Genomic DNA, 22,124 nt, shown 5'->3' with positions numbered 1-22,124 from the left:
AAGTCAATCAGGAAGTAGCACTTTTGGAGATGTCCTATTTTAAACAGCAGTAAGAAGTGGTGTAACGGATCGCAAATCTCATGATTTTGATTACAATTGTTACGAGAACCAGCGGACAGTTCTCTGGACATCGCTGGTTTCCACTATACCAGGACTACACTTCCGCATATCCCAGGACTACATTTTCATAAATGCACTTCTTCCAGACATGCACGCCTGTTCATTCATCTAGCCTGATTACACTCACCAGCTGAACCCTGTCAGAAACTGAATACACACCATTCATAAGCCACTCTTGCACCCATCCAGTTTGCCGAGTCTTGTTTGCTTTATTGTGACATTACAACGCGTTTCCCTGTCTTGTTTTCTCCGTGTTAGACCTTAGCCCTGTATTCCCTGTTCTCTAGTTTAGCCGCCTGCCTTATGACCTATTGCCTGAATATTGATTACGACTCTGGATTTGCCTACATATACCTGTTAACACCTGATTTGACCATTGCTTGCTTGACGCTGAATAAACCTGCATATTGGATCTTACCTCCAGTTGTATCTGTCACTCCACCCCGTCGTTACAACAATATTGTTTTTTAGTCAGAGATCAGATTTTTTTATTTTTCAGATCAGCCAAAAAGGAGTGGAGATAAATGTTATATGCTTTCCAGTTATTACACAAGCAGTACAGCAAGAAACTTTTGGTTTCAACAAACAGAAAATAGAACCTGTAATTTTATCAAAAATAAAATGTAGTGACAGAAAACACCAAGTATAAAAAGTAGTGACAGAAAATATCTTTAATAGCCTAAGAAACCCATCACATCCCGAATAACCCACCACAACTTCGTCCGTCATCATTATATTTTACAGGAAAGCCTAAATGCTTTCATATTTGTGATTTGAATGACGTAAGAGGTGATCTCTCTGTGATCATTACAAATTTAGGTTTAATCTATCAGTAAAAAAATTTATTAATCCACAGATCTGTGTGATCCGTACGAAGCAGCACCAGCAGTTATTTTCACAGCTTTCTGAACACCATTCAGAATGTTAAGAAAATGTTTAAAAAAAAAATAAAAATAAAAAAGCATTGAATAATAACCCATGAAATATGACCACTGGCATGCATATCGTCAATTTAAGAATTAGCCAAGAAATACTGAATCACTGTAATACTGTAAATACAGTAGTGTTTAAGGTAAAAGTAAAAAGTATTAATAAAGTCTATTTTGTTTTACTGCTTCAAAAAAAATCCCATTGTACCGCGGAAATAAAAACATTCTGGAAGATGAACATGAAATTAGAGTCCAAGTGTAATCCAATAAATCAGTCAGATTACAAGCTCTACAAAACCCTATGAAAAAATAACTTCTAACTAGAACCTACAACATCATTTACTCTGATATCCTGACAGACAAAAATAAATACCTTTTTGTAAACATCAAGGGACAAGGTCTGAAGAAAGAAAGAAAGAAAGAAAGAAAGAAAGAAAGAAAGAAAGAAAAAAAAGAAAGCTGTTTCCAATAACATAATGTGTCAGACTGGAGTTAAAAAGTGGGCAGTTCCTGAACACCATCAAAACATTCCTGTGTGGTAGTTAGGAGCCACTGGCAGACACACGTTTGTAAATAGTTTGCGCTGTAAATTTGGAAGCTTTGGGAGGAAGTTTCACGTCACGTAGAGTTTCCTGACATGCCTGAAACATGAGCATTGAGTAGTTCTGAATCCAGACTCCCTGAGCCCCTGACAGGAAACCAGCCACTCGTCACGCCCTACAACGATAACTCCTTACTAGACAGTTATTAGTCTAGATGTATGATTGATCCTCAGAGGACGCTCTTGAAGTTCATATTCACTGAGTGATACAGCTAAAAATTAGCTGGACAAAATCTTTCAAACATGCGGAGAGTATTTGTGCCGCTGCTATTAATGTTATTCTTTGAGGACTCACTTCAAGATCCAGGTAAGAACACTTTTCTCTTTTCCTCTTTAATAATTAAAATAAGTTCAAGATTAAAAATGTATTGTTATACAGTTCAAATGTGGACATAGACTGAATATCTTGTGGGGGGAAAAGTTTACTTTGACGGTCAGAATGACTTGACTATTTAGTTTTAGTTACTGTAGTTGCCTTTAATGACAGTGAATAGGTTAGTAGATCTAGTGATTTTTCAATCATCTAAAACTAATTATTTGCCAAACACAATTTAAACAAATACATAACAATAATGGTGTATAATAATGGTATATAATGTTTTTTATAATATAATATTCTTGTATAATAACTAGGTTGTACACTACAAACAGAACGTGTAAAAGAGTCAGATATAGAGCACAATAAACACAACAAATTAAAACAAACTGAAACAAATACAAATACAATACATCATATTTTAATAATGAATCAGTTTAATCACATTTAAGTTAGTTTTATTTATTATTAAACTTTTTTTGTTATGATTTTATAAAAAAAAAAAATCTTATTGTTAATGTTTGCCATATGTGATTATCTAAACTATCTGTGCCTATAATATTGAAACTGAAAGAAAACCACATCAGTCTCAGTCAGAGTAGATCCCATGTTTAATTTCATTTGTCTTTTAAATGAGAGAAGTTTCCATTCATCTACCCATTAAAAAAAAAAACTTTTAAAATTCTTAGTCGTGTATGATTTCCACAAGTTTATACATTTTTCCAGCTAATATCTACTTGAATTTTTTTTTTGGATTTCAATTTTAGTTTTGAGTAAAAAGTAAATTTTGTTTTGTTCAGCAAACTGAACAATGATGATATTAATGATGATTTCTGATGATATTTGATATTCCTTCTATATATATATATTCCTTATATATATATATATATATATATATATATATATATATATATATATATATATATATATATATATATATATATATATTATAAGTGGGCATAGATTTTTTTTTAATCTGTACTACTATGATAATTGGTGATAAAAATAAATAATGTTCAGTAAGATGTACGTGTGTTTACTGACTGTTTATTCAGTTAAAACTTTTTAACCGTAGGCCTAAATAAACTCAAAACTGTGATTTTTGAGTACCTTAAACCGACTAAAGTCATAACTGAACTAAACAAAAATGGAATTAAGACGTAGAGTATGCAGATATTAGTGGCATTATTGAAGTAAACACAGCAAAAGAGCTATTACTGTCATGTAGGACTTTTCACCAAATTTTCCAACAAGATCCACACACACGGCTGTCAGTAAAGGACTGCACACACACACACACACACACACACACATGGTGAAATGCTGAATTTTTTTTCTTTCCATTTGGCGAGCGTTATTAAATTCCATAACACTCTCACCAGTCCTTACTCCTTATTTGCATCTAAAACCCCAGTTTTTCACAGGGGTATGAATAAAATGCTCGTGAGTGAAGATGAAACTGCCGAACTGCAGTTAAAGTCACCCAAAATGACAGATAACTCTTACATGAAAGCACTTCATGTAAACCCTTAAATTTTATTACTGTCTATTAAGGCAAATAACTACACTACAGATGTCCATGTAAACCTAGTCTTTAGTGTCTTCGAAGGAAGTGAAAGATCCAGAACGGCATCCTGCTGATTTGATTCAGAAGGGCACATTTTTGTCAGGCGGTTTAACTTTCATTCACCGTCAATCATTTTAAAAAGCACCAGGTGCATTTTATTTGTATGTTTTACTTGAACACATAAAATCTGCAGGTGCCTGATAGTTAGATGTGGAGCTAACATTGATCAGATTCACTCTAGTAAACTGATTTGAACTGAACTCACGTTTGATGTGGTAGTTTCACAGAAGGAATACACACAGATTCAGTGCATATCGGCCAGGTTTATACCTGCACGAAAATAGGTGAACATCATCATAGCTTGCGAAGAATAGACCCAGCTCCCAACTTTGAGAGTAGATTAACAGTGATATTTTTTTGTCACCTGATTAGAGTCTCGCATTAGCGCATCACGTTAAATCTGACAACGGCCCACCTATATATATATATATGATATAATATATATATATATATATATATATATATATATATATGATATATATGATATATATATATATATATATATATATATATATATATATATATATATATATATATATATATATATATATATATATATATATATATATATCAGTGCTTCCCACACATAGACTTTAGGTATATTATCAATCGCCCAAGTATATTTGGTGACACTTTTTTTAACTATTACTATCATCCTTTTACACTTTTTCGTATTGGTCCAATATAAACAAACATGCGCGAGAGATTAAGTAGTGGAAAATCCTTTAACCATTTTGTTGTGTGTGCACAAGACCTCTCAACACTGCCACAGGCAGCCTTAAGTGCTTTGCAGACCCACTGAAAATGTCCGGGAATTAACTTTTGTTTAAACTTTATAAAGCTTGTATGCGTTTTTGCATTACGTTTTTATTTAAGCTTACTTTTGCTTGGCTTTGCAGCTGACTGCTAGCGAGAGCGACATAAATAATAAATAACTAATAATAAAGGGCAAGGGGTATACAACCCTTCAAATGAAAATTTTTTTAGGACCACACTCGAAACCAAGGAGTAAGAAAATTTCCCAGAACACACCAGCCACAGCTGCACCCGGAAGTAAGGAGATCCACAAATTAGTTTTTTGTCATTATTTTTACAACAAACAAACACATGTTTTAATATATTCATAACCATGTTAGTGTTTTACCGTCATGCTTTAAAGAAAAAAACACCAAAATAAAAACTGCTAAATTTCGCGATCTAAAATCCCTAATCATAACTCATGTATAGCAGTCCCACAACATTCTGACAACCGATGACAATGGAATACCCTGCCAGAAGAGTCTAGTGGCTGGGAATGATCTTTTTACAGTGTCTGCTATAATGTTAAAGTTGTTTTTGGTGTGTTTACATTGATAATTAAGGCCACTCTGGAAATGCACAGTACAGTTACAATCTTATCGCCACACAAGATCATTATGATAACCTAATATATGCCTTCAGTGATTTCCTAAAGATAAAAAAACAAAAAATAACAGGTATAACTGGTTTAACTACAGCAGTCACCATCGTCTGATCTCATATGAAGCAAGAGCTCATGATGGCATAAGATGACGTGTGCAGATGCTCTAGTGCTGTCCCAATTCTTAGGGGTTATATTTTAAACCTCGGTTTGTAAGGGCCAAGGGGAAGGGGATAGGGCTAAGGGTACAAAAATAGAATTGGGATTGGGCCAAATTGTGGATGTCTTTTTTTTTTTTACTTTAACCTATTGGAAAGAAACAGTGTATAACAGTGTATAATAAATACAAATATTATTCAAAATGTGTTTTATTTGTCGCATATACTCGTAGTTAACTATTTAAGTGATTTGGGTAAATGGTGTGTTTCAATCCAGCAAACAACACAAGTATATTTCAATGTGATTCAATTTTTAATTTAAAAAGCAATATTAGGTGTAAAAACCTTTTTTTTTTTTACCTAAACAAAAATGAAAGCATTTTGAACAACTCTCAATTTAAGCTTTAAATTGCTAAAATGCTCTAAATTGCAATAATAAAAAAAATAAGATCAGACCTTTTTAAATTTTATTCAAACACTCTAAACCTGGTAAAACAAACAAAACTGAGTATTTTTTCAATTTCTGGTATATATACAGGTTATTATACACTTCAAAATTAAGCTGTGTAAAACAAAACAATATTCTGTAAGAACCCACTTTAACATTGTGTTTTCCAACATCTCTTTTTTTTTTCCAGCATCAAAATATTCCAGAATCAATACATCAAACTATCCACTTAATCCAAAAACTTTTACTGGAACAATAGAGTCCAATGCTTCACAGCTGTCCAACTCATCCCAAACACAGCCCGTGATAAACGTCAGTGCAAATGTCATCAATCACACCGCTGGAATAATCAGCACCAGGATCATTCCCTTTGCGTACATCCTAGCCATCCTCATCGGGATTCCCTCAAATGTCTTTGTACTGGCTTGCCTCAGCGGAAAAAAGGTTCTGTCAAGTGGTATCCTATATTTTAGCTTAGCCCTTTCAGACCTTCTCCTGCTGTTTTCCCTCACCTTCAGAGTCCATTATCATCTCAATAACAGCGACTGGATTTTTGGTGAACTAGCTTGCAAGCTGGTGACGGCCTGCTTTTATGGAAACATCTACTGCTCCATTCATGCCCATATGTGTATTAGCGTGATGCGCTATTTTGCAGTGGTTCACCCATTCCTCTACAGGACAATGCGGAAGAGATTCTGCGCCATCTGGATGAGTTTAACCATTTGGGTCATTTTCTCGATTGCAATGGCACCTGAATTTGTGGTTCAGCAAAGCTTCCATGTTTCTGGCCAAGAGTTAGTGACATGCCATGATATCCAACCTTACGAAGAAGCATCATATCAAGCTTTGATTCCATACAGATTGAGTCTGATCTGCATAGGCTTTGTTTTTCCCTCCCTGGTCATCGCATTTATTTACGGATCTATCATTTACCATCTCAATCGCTCCAGCCAAGACTGGAAACACTACATTAAGGCCAGCACACTGGTGTTTGTGATCTTTCTGGTGTGTTTTGCTCCATGCAATTTGCTTCTTTTCGCGCACTATGTAAAGCTGTACACTCAGCGACAGTACGAATTGTATGCTTACTATCGAGTGGCTGTATGTCTGTGTTCTTTCCACAGCTGTCTGGACCCTTTTCTCTCTTATCTACTCACAAAGACTTCCACTTCCCAAGTCAAGTTTAGATCGTTCAGCTCTATACCTTTGAAGGCTTTGTCCACAATTTGACTCCTTCTAAATAGCAGGATGTTTTTCTAGCGAACTCTAAGAGGGGGGCTTTCTTATCTAGAATAGGAAGAGGATGTATTGTGGGTTGGATGGCCCACTTTGAAAATAGTAGAAGAAGTGTACACTCAAGTCAAGCTGAATATGGAGCAGAGGAATAAAGAGCTGAATAAGATGTAATTCATAAACAAAAGACTGGTTAAGTGCTGACTTTGGGTCTCACCTTGCAGATGTGGTCTTTGGTGGTCAGCAGTAAATCGTGATAGTGTTTGGCATTGGCTGCTTTGACTCCCTGTAGTTTAGCTGTAGAGAGCAGGAGGGCGGCGAGTGTCTTTTCTGGGTCCCCGGAGTGTAAGGCTTCGTTGATCTCAGCGATAGCAATTACTCCTAAACATGGGCATATGATGTACTCCATTTATAATGCAGCAATTTATGCTACAATTTATTTATGCTAGAATGCAATGCTGTCATTGAAATGTATGAAAAATATGTTTGGAAATGCTGTTTATGTTGTTGTTTATACAATAGATAGTTTGATTTAATGTTGTAAATATTTATATATAATTGATATTCTTATATTTCATATAATGATTAGGGCTGTTGGAATGATTATGCAGAGAGTTTAATAAATGCTCAATAAAACTTTACTACAGAATGGATCAATGCAATGATGTTTAATTCATACATACACACACACACACACACACACACACACACACATTAGGTTTCTGTAAACTATATATATATATATATATATATATATATATATATATATATATATATATATATATATATATATATATATATATATTAGGGATGTGCGGAGCAGCCGGTATTTGTATTTGTATTTGTTGAGGGGGGAAAAGTATTTGTATTTGTATTTGTATTCGAGTAAAATTCAAAATGGCGCAAAAATATATATTTTTTCTATTACACTTCTAAGTTACGTTATAGTGAAAGTATTGTTTAATTATACCCATTATATAAATTATAGATATGCAATATTGGCTGTTGTTTTTGAACATATAATAAGAAATGTCATTAAAAAGAAAATAACATAGAAGCCATTATCTCATCTATGGTTAAACCAACAACTAATAAAATACCATTGTGAATATTATGAACCCCACCACCACCGTTCTTGTCGAAGGACACTGAATAGACAGAATAAAAACAAATAATACTTCAAAAAACTGTTCTTCTTCTGAAAGAACTTCTTTCCAATGGACAGAATTCCAAAAACTAATATTAACTAAATAAATCTAAATAAAACCCTGCCTGGGAGATCTGGCAGAACAAAAGTATTCTATATAATACTAAAAGATACAGCCCTGCTATTATCATCTGCCAGCCACAAAAAAAGTCACAAAGTTTGTTTGTTTGTTATTTTTATGTTTGAAACTGACTTGCTGGGGCAGAATGTGGCTGTGTTGATGCTTTTAGGATGCTTTTAGTGCATGTGATAATACATTACATAGAAGGTTGCGCTGCGGCTCTGTTCAGTGAGAAGCGCTCTCTATGGCAAGCCTTTTTAGCATTTAAATCTTTGTTCTGGCTCCATAAATATATTAGAGATATCTCTAATTACATTTTGACTAGTCATAATTATAATTCCACTACTCAGAATGACAATTAGACATATCTGCAATTACAATTGTACTAGTACGAAATCAGATGAATTTTGACTAGTAACAATTGTAATTGATATCTCTGAGTTTTTACTAGTCATAATACATTTGGAGATATCTTTAATTCATCATATTTAGAGATATTTACAAATATATTTGAAGATATCTCTAATTAATTTACTAAAAGTCTAATTACAGTTGTAGATATCTTAAATTGGATTTTTGACTAGTCAAAATTCATTTGGAGATATCTCTAATTACAATTGTGACTAGTCAACTTATTTAGAGATATCTGCAAATATTTTTCAATGGAAGTCAATGGAGGAATATGACTAGTCTATCATAATATATTTGCAGATATTTCCAATCTGACTAGTCGAATTATAATTATGACAAGTCAAAATATAATTAGAGATATCTCTAAATATATTTATGGATAGTCTGAACAAGGTTTAAATGCTAAAACGGCTTGCCATACGCTCTCATCCAGTAGCACAGTGGAGAGTTCTCTAGTTATATCCTTTTAGTCGTTTGTTATGCATTGACATGCAGTCAAATATTTCGCCAAACAGTCCTTAGGGATGCAGTGACACGCAGTCAGATATTTTACCGGACAGATCCGCTACTTTTGGCGCGCATAAACAATCATAAAGCTCTCGTGCTGCAGGAATGAGGAGGTCTGCTGAAGGCGCGCAGCTGTCATGCAGTGAGGAGTTTGCGTCTTTAATAAATTACGGCAGTTTGCGATCACTGAACAGTAAGAATGATTAATAAATCCATATGAAACAACCCCTTAAAAGTCACGTCTCGCTTTCAGTTTCGGGCTTTGGCGCGTTTTGCCTCTCTCTCTCTCTCTCTCTCTCTCTCACTCACTCTCTCTCTCACGCGGGCATGCACTGTGGTCTCATGAGGAAACGCTGCTTTTTGATATAGTGTTTTTCTTGCTCCCGAATACAAATAATTTTTCAAGTATTTGTTCGAATCAAGTATTCGTAAAAACACGCTATTCGTGCCTTTCCGAATACCGTATTCGGGTTCGGCTCCACAATTAATATATAAATATATATAAATATATATAAATCAGGCTACCCCCAGGATCCTCCAAATAAAGTTCAAGGCTTTTAAAGACCTTTTCAATATTATTTCAAATGAAATTTAATGCCAACTTCGTACCCATTCCGTCAGAAGTATGAGGGAAAAATGTCAAATCTGTATAAAGTTTGAACCCTAGAAAATAATTATGTACAAGTGGGCTACTTAAATTAAATAAAGCATTTTATTTCAATTTTCAGTTATATTTAATACATATGCAACAGTGTGGTCATCTACGCAGTAGTGTATATGAAGGTCCAACTGAAGGTTAAACATGACCACAAACCCGTTGGTCTTATTGACCTGGTCAGTCAATTCTTTAGTTATAAAAGGATCTGAATTAAGTAATATATGCAGTTTTGTTGCTTCCACACAAGAATGTAACTGCTACCTCAGAGTCAGGAAACATGGTTTTAAAAACCTCTGTAATGTTCTCAATCGATGTGAAAGAGTGGTGCTCAGAGATTGTTTTAAGAATGCTTTCCGGCATCAATAGCAGTATGCGTCGCGGTCATTTCCTGGCACAGGCTTGACCCAAACGCAATTCGGATTCCTTGGCCACAGTGACACTTTCCCATTTTAGCCGACAAACTAGGCTAGCGACTATCTTGCTCTTTACCTAACCTCAAGTAACCATAGTAACGGGTGCGCACGCTTTCACACTTTCTGCTATGGCGTGGAGCGTGTGATGCGCTCAACGTTCCGCTGCATGAATTTTTAATTAACTTACATTAGAAACAGTTAATTTTGTTATGGTATGAACTTAATCCTAGGAAAAGCAAAAAATAAATAAATAAAATTAAGACCTTTGTAACCAAATTCAAGACTTTGTATACCAATTTCAAGGCCATTAAGGCCTTAATTTGAGATTATCAAATTTAGGACTTTTTCAATGCTTTTATGACCCTGCGGGTACTCTGATAAACATTTTAAGATATTATGGCCTGTTTCCACTGAGGGGTATGATATGGTACTTTACGGTTCGGTTGGGTAGGCTTTTATGGCCGTTTCCACTGTCAAAAGGTACCAAAAAGCGAACCATACCGTACCGTACTACTTTTTGATATCCCTTTTGAAAGGGTATCTAGCACAACAAAAGGGTATTAAAAGGCGGAGCTAGACGTGCAGCTGAATGCTATTGGTTTACAGAAATACGTCACGAGCACACACAAGCAGGAAAACAAAAACAAAGAAACTGCCATTTTTTAAAACACAGCCGAGACATTACATCGTATCACTGTATACATATAATAACAAGCCATGATCGACCCGAGTTCAAACAAACCTATTGGTCGTCTTGAACAGCCACAAAGCCAAGAAGAACAATCGGATTCACTTTCTCCAGAGAGCTCACATGCGGCCGCCACGTGTCTATATTTGAAATAACAAACTTCTTGAGCTGATGACAATAATGTGTGTTTGATTATTAAAGTGCTTCTGACATCTGATCCTTTCTGAAGCCGATAAACGCGGGAGTAAAGAGTGAAAAAAAACAAATGAGAAGCCGGAGCAAATAATTTTTTCAGTAACCTAAAACATGAGCAAACTGCCATGTTCAATTATTATCATTGCCTTTTGGACTATTATGAACCTGGAATGATGGAATTACTTTCTAACATGAGGTTACATGTGCTGGTGAAGATTAAAAATATAGATGTGATTAATTTCAGACGTTACAGTAGACTATTTTTATCATTGATCTACAGTTATAATCAAATTATGTTGATAGAAAGGTTAGTCTTGAGCATTTATACACAAGTATTTGTCTGTACAAAGCCTCTGTTTTGTTGGAAGTGCTTCTCATATGATATATGAGCGACCCATGCAGCTTTACTTTGACATTACCTCCAGCGAGAATGACATCGACTAAAACTTTCCATTGGTACCCTTTTGGCAGTGGAAATGCAAGCATGATAAAGGTGAGCCGTACTGACCTGTACTGTACTGTACCACTCATTGGAAATGGGCCATTAGTCACATATAATGCATTTAGACATTAAGGCTTGACTAGGTTAATTAGCTTAAGTTAAGGTAATTAGGCAAGTCTTTGTATAATGATGGTTTGTTCTGTAGACGATCAAAAAAAAAAAAAAACATATTGCTTAAAGGGGCTAATAATATTGACCTTAAAATTAATTTAAAAAAAAATTAAAACTGCTTTTATTCTAGTAAAAAAACAAAACAAAAAAAAGACATTCAGAAGAAGAAAAAATATTATAGGAAATAGTGTGAAAAAGTCCTTGCTCTGTTAAACATATTTTGGGAAATATTTAAAAAAATATAAATATATAATATATAAATATATAATATATATATATATATATATATATATAAATAAACACACATACTTTGGAAGTATATGTATTGTAATCTTATGTTGCTCATTAATATTAACAAATGATACCTCCAAACCAAAAATCATACTGACCAAAACATAAACAACAACCTCTTTTTTTAGAATATTTTCAAAGTTTGCTTACTCTCATGTTCCTCGTGCACCTGGACATTGACAGTGTCAATGCACTTCTGAACATCATTCCATGTGAGGAACTCTTGACCACGAGCGAGGGACTCTTCTCTGAGATGAATCAGTGTGTCTGTATATCTAACAAAGATAAACAACCACATAATAAAGTCAGTTCTTCAGCAATGTCTGTGTGACCTGCAGAGATGCAGCAATCAACCGACAAGAAATCCGAATCTTTCCTTTGTTTGTTTTTGATTCGGCTAATTTCTGTTCTTGACCTGCATACTAACAGCACTGTTTTGATTTTACACTATAACATGTGTAGACAAATTTTTAACAGAGATGGAGATCAAATGTATCAACAGCCATACTGTGCTTGACTGGCAAAACAGGCACCACAGAGGAATAGGTGAGCGGCACCCATGGGAAAACATAATAAATATTCTCTTAGAGAGTTTTCAGTATAGCTTATGTTTTGGAAGTCGCTTTAGAGTTTTTAATCTTTAAGTAGGAAAAAAAAAACTTTTTAATATATGTTTATTTCATCCATGGGAATCTCTAATGCTCTTATTTATTATTGGGTTTAATTTAATAAACTTGCGCATCTGTTGATTTTATTGTATGTAGATTATGGTTGTATTTGAAAAGTTCACCGGTGGAAGTTAATTTTTCCTTAAGCTAGAAATATTACAAGAAAATGCTCAATTGGGGATGGAGGGTTTAATAAAAAATCTAAAAGAGCAATCAATTTTTTTAAAAGTTGTTTTTAGGTTTTTTATAGATCATCTCCATATGATGTACATATCATGCAGCACTAACCAAGAAAACACCATTATTTGTGCTATTTTATAAGCACCTCCTTCAGGCAGAGTAAGTTAGAAGTTTGGCCATGAAAAAACAACATCAGTGCATCCAGTGTTACCAGGGTCACACTTTTCTACCAAACACAACTTTTGAAAATGCAGTTGTGTGAAAAAATATGAAGTGTGGGTTACATTTATTTTTGTTAGCTATTAAAACATTCTTAGTTAACCAAATGGTTTCTTTTATTGTGAACACAAAATGAAAACTTAATTGTTTCTTAAGACATTAATCCCAGAATTATGTACCTGGCAACCAGGGCTTTACATTAACACCCGCCAACCCGCCAAATGCGGGTAGATTTCGGCAGTAATACAGACACTCCCACTAGCCACTTAGGCTGGTTGAAAATAATTTTCCCAGATAATAATTCTTAAAAGCAGGGTTCGACAATAAGGATGGTCCAATATGCATGCACAGGCGATCGAGAAGCAACACGACTGACAAAAATAATTGCGTTCGCAACTTCGCACGAGCAAAGCAGGTGAATTCCGAATGAGAGGATAATCACTTGCGATAACAGCTGAGGTGATGCGCGTGACTGTTTATAACGCGTGTGCGCTCCCGTTTCCTTTTGTGAAGCAACTGTGTCTAGAAACACAACTGATGCGATCGATTCTCTTTCAAATAGACTGAACAAAAAGGGAGGAACATGCACCTACAGTCTTGCTGCCTTCAAGAGTTCCAGAGTTCCAGAGCCTTCAAGAGTTCCAGAGTTGACTTATAGTAAGCATCGCCAGTTGCTTTCGGTTTACCATACTTTGAAAAGATAATTTATGGGTCTATCATTAACCATGCGTGTGTGATAATACTTTCATTATCACACAGTATGTTTTTTACCTGCTTTCTTTTGCATTGATATGGTTTAATTATGCTTTTTTTTACAATAACATTACTTTAATGGGATAATAACTCCCCATTTATGTGTAGTTAACTGGTGATCTGGGACCTTTAGCCAGGACATATGACTGTGCATATGTTTTGTTAAATAAAAAGTATAGTATTCAGCTATTTTTAGCATGTATTCACACATTTAAAATGTGTGGCTAAGAAATAATTAACTGTTTATTTATGGTGTGGTCAGATATAAATTGGGTAAATCCTTCATTTTGGGCTCTGAATATTATGAAAACTAATTGTAATAAATGAAACCCTGACCCAGATGCTCATGATTATTGAGCAAGCTCATACACGACACACAAAAAATGAAATGAATGAGGCATGTAGAGATAATGCAAACTCTAAATCAAGTCATTTTAGCATGTCAAAGTCATATGTATGTGTATAAAATATATTTTCCCAACAATAAAATTGTGGCTATAGAAAATGGCGAGTGGCTAGTAATGTTGGAAAACTACTAGCTACAGTGGCTGGTGGTAAAAAAAGTTAATGTTAAGCCCTGCTGGTAACCCAAAGACCGCAGAAAGTGAGCAAGAAAAACCAACAAATAGAAAGGTACTTAGAAGTGTTGTTTGATATGTAAAAAGTAGGGGTGTAACGATACTACAAACCGAACCGAAATATCACGATACACCAACCACGATGCGTATCGCGAAACTCTCGTGGCGTACGGCGGTACTCTCACGCCCCCTGCTGCCCATTGTTGAGGTTGACGTCACTTGTCTCTAACTAATTAAACCAATTTATACATCTTTATTTTATCACATTTGGTTAAATTGTATTAGTAATGATGTATATGTTCTAAATATTATATTCTAAAGTTAGTATTTTCCAAGTGCATGTCATGTTATGTGACTTGAGCAAGCGATCACACTCGCTACTACTACACTCGTTACTACTGTACGCAGGATGGCTGCTTCACATATATTTGAGATTGCAGGTCTCCAGACACATTTAAGTTGCCTGTGTGGGAACATTTTGGTTTTCCAGTGGAGTACAGGAATGGAATTCGCGTCTTGACAAAGTACACGCCTATCTGTCGTAACTGTTTCACGAAACTTACTTATAACATTCAAAAAGTGTGGTAATTTCACAATGTGAAGGTGTAAGCAAACGACACTGACAACAGAACTGAAAAACTACCAAAAGGTGATTTAATGTACAAGAGTGGAACCAGAATAATGCCCAAATATATACAAAAATATTTACAATTATAAAAATATAATAAAGTAGCAAATTCAAACAAAGTATCAAACAAAAATTATTTCAACTTAAGAGTAAGGGGACGATAGTGAAGCCAACCAAAAGAAAGAAATATAACAAAACAATTCTATCTCATAAATAACCCCTCTTACGTCGCTAGAAACTGATGAAGAGAAAAAAGGTCTTCAGCGCAGTGCGCCGCATTCTTCCCTATACTGAACTGTAGAATAAAATAAATACAAAGATGATGTTCACCTCTTACCTGATGTATTTAACAATACATTTACTACGTGTTTGCAAAATGGAAGTTGTACGGCATCTTCCACCATACTCTGAGTAAAGAAAGAACTTGAGGAGGTAAAGCTCAATATTGTCGGGAAGGAGCGGAGCCAAAAAATAACTAACAAATCAATTGAAATAAACATTTACAAAACTCAAAAAAATTATCAAAGTGGGCAAAAGTGATGCAAAATAATTTTGCCCAAACGTAAGTTAAACAAAAACAACGAAAATCATAATCATGTCAGCAAAATACACCAAAAACCAGATCAAAGGAAAAAGCGCTCTTTCCCGCTCTTCTGACATGCTGTTTATAACCCTGCGCTACGTCGCCAAATGATGATAGATCAGTATCCTGAACAATCAGCTGTTGTGAAGGCGGACATACAGAAGTGAACGGCATGGAGGGAGCGGAAGAGAGCGAGAACGGGAGGCAAAAATACAGCTGGCTATAACCATAACATTAGCTTCAGACAAAACTGCAAAGTATTTTACTGGTGAATATGTCACGTAAAAACACTTTACAAACACATTATATGTATATTTTTTCATTAATTTAAACAGAAACCTATCTATCAAAATGAAACCTAGATATTCAAAAATGAGCATCACTATGTCTGTGTCTGCGCAGAGATCAAGCCTCTCACCTGAGAATGTGGACATTACGGTGTTTTTGAAGATCTTTCACTAGTCTACACTGCAGTTATTTATTTAATTTTAGTTTACTTAGTTAAGATGGCTGCACTAAAGAGAATAGTTTTTTTTCTGTCTAGTCTATATTGGAGGTATTTATTTAATTGTTGTTGTTTACTCAGGTATTCTGACTGTACTAAAAATTTGATGTCAAAGTTAATAAAGAAAAAGTTTAGATGTTCTTGTTATTAAGTGAATCTATTGTTCCTTAGCATTCCTGTTAAGATGACATCAAACCTAACCGCACAGCAAACAGAAACTGAACCGAACCGAACCGAACTGTTGCTCCAAAACTGTGAACCTAACCGTGCCTTTGGTGTATCGTTACATCCCTAGTAAAAAGCCAGTTAGTACCTAAACACTCATGGCTCTATTTTAATGATCTAGGTGCAAAGTGCAAAACATGCATTAAACCAAAAAGTCTCATCTCACATTCCTCCTTAAAAGTCAGTTGTGTGTTGCCATGGCACATTTGCTAGTTACATGGCGGACTTTGTAAGTGGAAAAACTGCACGCTTCACAAGTGAGAAAAACAGTTTAACAGATCATCTGCAGTCCGAGGATAAAGAATGAGCCAACTCAATTCGGCCTCTTTACTTTCTCTTTACTTTACTTTTACTCTTTACTTTACTCTTTTATTTTCCTGGACAAGGAAACAGTGTTGTACACACTCCACTGAAGACAACCATTAGCCTACAGATTTAATTTAGTTTGTTAAGCGCAAAGATTTGTTTCAAAACTATTACTAAATTCAGTTCTAATCTCCAGCAAATGAATAAATGATCAATAATAGTGAAATGTGCTCAAAAGTTATATCCAAACACACGTCCCATTCTTATGCCCCATATGGTAATCCATAAGTCTCCAAAACCCGACAGGTGGACAAATCTAAACTTTTTATTAAAACAAATATAAATATGCATAGAATAAATAATACTGCTAATAATATTATAATAAAAATGAAAATTGTTATAAATAAACTGAAAAAAGCCCCCCGACATGAAGAAGGCATGGAAGCAGTGTTTATTTTATAATAAATGTAAACATATGCTAAACAAGTCTTGCACCTTATTGAGCCAGGTGTATGATAGGGCCCTTATAGTCTATCTACTAGTATGTGTATCACAAAATAACAAAGACAAGGAACAAGGAAACAAAACTGGGCTACTTTTAATTCCTTTCGAGGGGGTTTTGAATTTTCATTGGGTTAAAGAGTGCCTAAGTTGTGTTAAGTGTCCAGTAGTTTCTCAGTACCTCTGTAAGTTGTCGGCATCCATACCACTGAATCCCAGCGGAGAGTCACTGAGCTGCTCGATTACGGCCACTGAGTCTTTAGTGTCCAGCACCTCATTTAACACCGATACAGCAGACAGCATCTCCACAGCCACACACAGCTCCTCATGTGAAAGACCGGCCTTGTTCTGAGACGGGATGAAAATTTAAATTTGAATTTGTAAGTCAAGATATGAAGAAGTGAAACATGAAATTTGAGGGTTCCTCAGCTGACCTTAGAGCCGAGCTGCAGGCTAAAAAGCTCTGCCTGGTACAGACTGGCAGCAGTGTGGTAGACGATAGGCATCTGGGCCTCTGGATTCAGCAGCTCCTCCACTGTCTCTTCTGGGACCCCTCGCCGAATAGCAGAATTGATCGCAACAACTGCCTCCTGCTCTGTGGACATCAAGAGCACAATAGCTATCAGTGTCAGGAAAAAGTCATAAATATTTATGCTGAAGAAAAAACTAAATGTATACTGGTTACAACTGTTTATTTTTATTATTTCATCAGTATCATTGGACACTGCATTCATTCAACGATATGGTATATTAAATTGTGCATGCTCAATGATCATATTTATTTTTTATCAGTAAGATTATGTTAAGCTTCAGTCCGATTATACGATTTTGTCACGATTTTGGTAAAATTTTCTTAACGACTAATGGGTGTTGTGACACAAGATTACATCATTTCTCTTCATGAAATGTGTCATAGTTCATGACAACTAATACCATGTCTGCAATGTCTCATGACACCCTTGCAGAATGTCTAGCATGTTTAGTTTTTTTCTGTTCTTCACGACGAGTTCTGTCATGTTGGTGACACTGGGCAATAGGAGCACATAATTCATCAGTTATATCCAGATGCTGTTAACCCGTGGGGCAGGTAATCAAAAAACAGGCTTCATATTTACTTATGAGTGGGTCACGGGTGGATAAGATCATTGGTTATTCCAACTTCAACTACTTTCTCTAAAATATTAGAGAAATATTTGTTCTGGGAACACGTTCAGAGCTGCAAACAAATTGTGAACCCTGTCCTGCTTATAATTAAATTGAAAGTTACCAGCAATGGATGATTTTGTCATTAAAAGTGAAAATATTTCACTTTCATTTTATTTATTTAGGCTAGATTATTCTTTTATTTAACAAACCAGTTCGTGTTTTGCCACTGAAGCATAGTGGACTTGTTTCGAAGCACTTCACCACAGATGTTATTTGTTATTCTTGTTTATCTAGTAGATAAGTGACCAGCAAAAATACATTAAAATTGAGATACAAATTATACCAAACGAAATTTGTTTCAAAAACATAATTTTCCAAGAAAAACATATGAATGGTATTTTTGTTTGTGCCCATCCAAACAACTGTGTGGATAGATGATTTGTTTCGCTCTGTGGAAATAAAGATTTAACTAATGTTAACTGTAAACCTCTGTCATATATTTGCTACATTTTTGATATGTAATTAATTATATTAAAGATTATGTCTTGAGATTCTGATTTATCCTCTGTCTTTATGTGCTTTATTTTCTCCATCTTAATTGCGGCAAGTTCAGGCGAGGGAGTGTTAAATAAGCAACCCATGGCTGGAAAATATACGTTTAGATTTAAAATATATATATATATCTTAATTAGTGGTGGGGTGTTATCGGCGTTAACATGACACATTAACGCGAGACTCTTATCGCACTATAAAAAAATATCGGCGTTAATCTATTCTCAAAGTTGCATTGGGAACTAGGTCTATTCTACGCAAGCTAGGGTGACTTTTATCTTGATATTTTAGCCGCTTGACAAAAAAGTGCCCTTCTAAATCAAATTAGCAGGATGCCATTCTGGATCTTTCCCTAACTTCGAAGACACTACTGACTATGCTTACATGGACATCTGTAATCTAGTTATTTGCCTTAATATACAATAATATAATTAAGGTGTTTACGGGAAGTGCTTTCATGTAAGAGTTTTCTGTCATTTTGATTACTTTGACAGCAGTTTGGCAGTTTCACTTTAACTCATGAACATTTCATTCATGCTCCCGTGACAAACGGGGTTATTAGCCACAAATAAGGAGTAAGGACTGGTGAGAGTGTTATGGAATTTAATAACGGATGCCAAATGGAAAGAAAAAACGTCTGCATTTTGTGCACACGTGTGTGTGTGTTTGTGTCTGTGCGGTCCTTTACTGTAACCCACGTGTGTGGTTCTTGTCAGGAAATATGGATCTTGTCAGAAAATATTAATCTAGAACAATCTAGATTAATCTTAATTCCAAGATTACAGTGAGATTTATCTAGATCAAAAAATGAATCTATGCCAACCTATAATCTTAATTAAAAAACATAACTTTCACAACAAATCCTATCCATCTTGTAACAAGTGAAGTTTATTCATAAATTAATTTCGAGAGGATCACGTGCTTATGATTTATCACGGCCGGTCTCGCGTTTGCTAATAACTATCTTCCAATCATATGAGCCCTAAGCTACTATAAATAGCCACAATTTTCAGTTCACTTTAACTTCGTTTGGAAGATACCCCCCTCCTCCCCTATTCTCCTCCTTTACCTCTGATTGGGCGGCACGGCGGCCCAGTGGTTAGCACTGTGAGCCCCACAGCAAGAACACTGCCAGCCCTGGTTCCACAGGACCGGTGGGTGTTTCTGTGAGGAGTTTGTATGTTCTCCCCGTGTCCACGTGGGTTTTCCCCGGGTTCTCCGGTTTCCTCCCATCATCCAAAGACATTCAACATACAAAACAACCAAGCTTTGTCTAATCCCTTGTGTTCCCTTAGCTACCGCAGGAGGGGAGTTCTGGGATCCACCGAGCTCAGGCTCCCCTCTTGCTCTGCCAACGAGAGGAAGCCCCGGGCTCGAGGAGCCCTTGAGCTCGGGGCTCTCTCCCGGGACAGCATGCCAAACAAGCTTTTATAAATCATCAGCTAAGTGTGAACTCTTGAAATGCCTAGTTGACAGCAAGCATGTTTATTGAGGTTAAAATAATATTTTCATTGCAATTGAGATAAGAAATACTGTTATGGCAACACTTGTGACTGCTTTGGTGAAATAATGTAGCCTGTTGGTGCAGTTGAATTGCTGGAGCCTCTTGGCAACAGAAACTCGTTGTAGACGTCACGGGAAGACTGATCAAGAAGCAACTTGTACAAGTCAGATAAGTCAAGATTTTATCAAGACAAAATTGCAAAATCTGACTAAGTGACTTTTGTTGCCAATAATGAAAATCGTTTGATCTGCAATTAAAAAAAAAAAAAATCTTATTTTAATCTCAATAATTACTGATGCTTGCTGTCAACTAGGCTACATTTTAAGGGCATTCAGGCTTTTTAAACATAATTTTAAAAATTATAATAATTTTATTAGTGGTTACACACAGAACAAAAAATAAATAAATAATAATAATAATAATAATAATTATTATTATTAAAATAATAATAATAATTATTATTATAATTATAACTATAATAATCATAACAATATGTACTCAAAATGACAGAATTGCAGATACATAGACATCTAATAAGAAAATAATACTTTTCATTGAATTTCTTAGTCTGGATAAATAAACATCTAAAATGGCCATGGGGACAGATATATCATCATTATCCACAGAAGACATGAACACATTATGAACCAGGTTGAGGTTAAATGCATAGATTTGACATACTTCGTTTCTCAGCCTCTGCAAACTCATTACAGGAGGTGATGACCCTCTGGATCTCGTCTTTCCCCAGCTGAGCGCCCGATCCTGCATCCTACATGCACACAACATAAACATGCTCATAACACTTATTTGACCAACACTGCACAGATGCTTCAGCTGGAATGGAAAGCATTTACTTTGTGCTGCCTGTAGGATGTGAAGTGCTCCAGGTAGAAGCAGGCGTTTTCATCAGTGACTCCCACAAGACCGAGAGCAGGCAACTTAAGACTGGCCAGCAGAGCCTTCTGATCCTCAGCATCCAGAGCCTGGTGGAGCCGCTGAACAGCAGATGATGCTAAAGAGAAATACATGATTATTAATTTAAACGATTATTAATTCGAAGTAAATCTAAAATAACTACAGCCTACTACGCCATAATTGCATGGCATTTTATAAGATCGCATTGCAGGGCAAATCATAAAACTTTTTTCCATTAAATAAAATGAGAACAAATATTGATTGATTGATTGATTGATTGATTGATTGATTGATTGATTGATTGATTGATTGATTGATTGATTGATTGATTGATTGATTGATTGATTGATTGATTGAAAACATAGTTTTATAAGTGGTCTCAGCCCAACCATCTCAGTGCACAGATGAATGTCTCACACTTACTGTTGACGAGGTCAACATTGCTCTGAATCTCCTGCTGGGTCAGTAGTTCTTCATACACATCTCTCTCCTCAGTTGCAACAGATGACCGCTAAAAACATTTACCATATCACAACCAGGGTTAATTTAAACACAAACAAACAAAGAAAAATATGTCAATGATTGATATAATTCCTGCACAAGGCATAACATAAGTATTTAACAGTCACTTGGAATTTTGACGCAAATAACTACTCACTGGAAAATGTAAGCTGAACAAGAAATCAACATGTCTGCCATTTTTGTTGTGACCAACTGAAACCAATGAGTCATTGTAATACATCTTTTATTCTATTGGGACTAAATCAAACAATTGTATATTTCATTTAGCATCAATCGGGGCTTGAAATTAACATCATCCAACCTGCCAAATGTGGGTAGATTTCAGCTGTGGCAGGTTAGACAGAACCCACCACAAGCCACTTTGGCTGTTTGAAGATAATTTTTAAATTGCCAGTGCTGCTTTTAAACTAAAGATTAGAATTTTGGTTTAAGTCCGTTTGTCAATATGCGTGTAAATATGATCT

The 22,124-nt window shown here is 35.4% G+C and overlaps 2 protein-coding genes across 4 annotated transcripts in view; one reads left to right on the top strand and one right to left on the bottom strand.

Moving 5' to 3' along the window:
* The window catches only part of iqgap2 (IQ motif containing GTPase activating protein 2), a 457,800-nt gene that overhangs the window by 368,413 nt on the left and 67,263 nt on the right, over positions 1–22,124 (bottom strand). For all 3 annotated transcript variants that reach the window (XR_015490390.1, XM_087252369.1, NM_001128340.1), the window contains 7 exon segments: positions 21,562–21,649; positions 21,078–21,235; positions 20,905–20,992; positions 17,456–17,616; positions 17,203–17,369; positions 12,026–12,150; positions 7,049–7,212 (listed from right to left, as the gene is read on the bottom strand). Coding sequence is in view for 2 of the 3 variants with exons in the window: in XM_087252369.1 (XP_087108495.1) it covers positions 7,049–7,212; positions 12,026–12,150; positions 17,203–17,369; positions 17,456–17,616; positions 20,905–20,992; positions 21,078–21,235; positions 21,562–21,649 (951 nt within the window). In the remaining variant the exon portion in view is untranslated.
* Positions 1,551–7,480, top strand: f2rl2 (coagulation factor II (thrombin) receptor-like 2). The gene is made up of 2 exons (XM_087254107.1): positions 1,551–1,957; positions 5,789–7,480. The coding sequence occupies exons 1-2, from the start codon at positions 1,894–1,896 to the stop codon at positions 6,826–6,828; spliced, it is 1,104 nt and encodes a 367-aa protein (XP_087110233.1). The 5' UTR covers positions 1,551–1,893; the 3' UTR covers positions 6,829–7,480.

The sequence above is a fragment of the Danio rerio genome, chromosome 5, assembly GCF_052040795.2.
Source record: "Danio rerio strain M-AB ecotype USA chromosome 5, GRCz13ab, whole genome shotgun sequence".
Lineage (NCBI taxonomy): Eukaryota > Metazoa > Chordata > Actinopteri > Cypriniformes > Danionidae > Danio > Danio rerio.
Note: the sequence above shows the minus strand (reverse complement) of the source record. Positions and strands in the feature narration are given on the sequence as shown.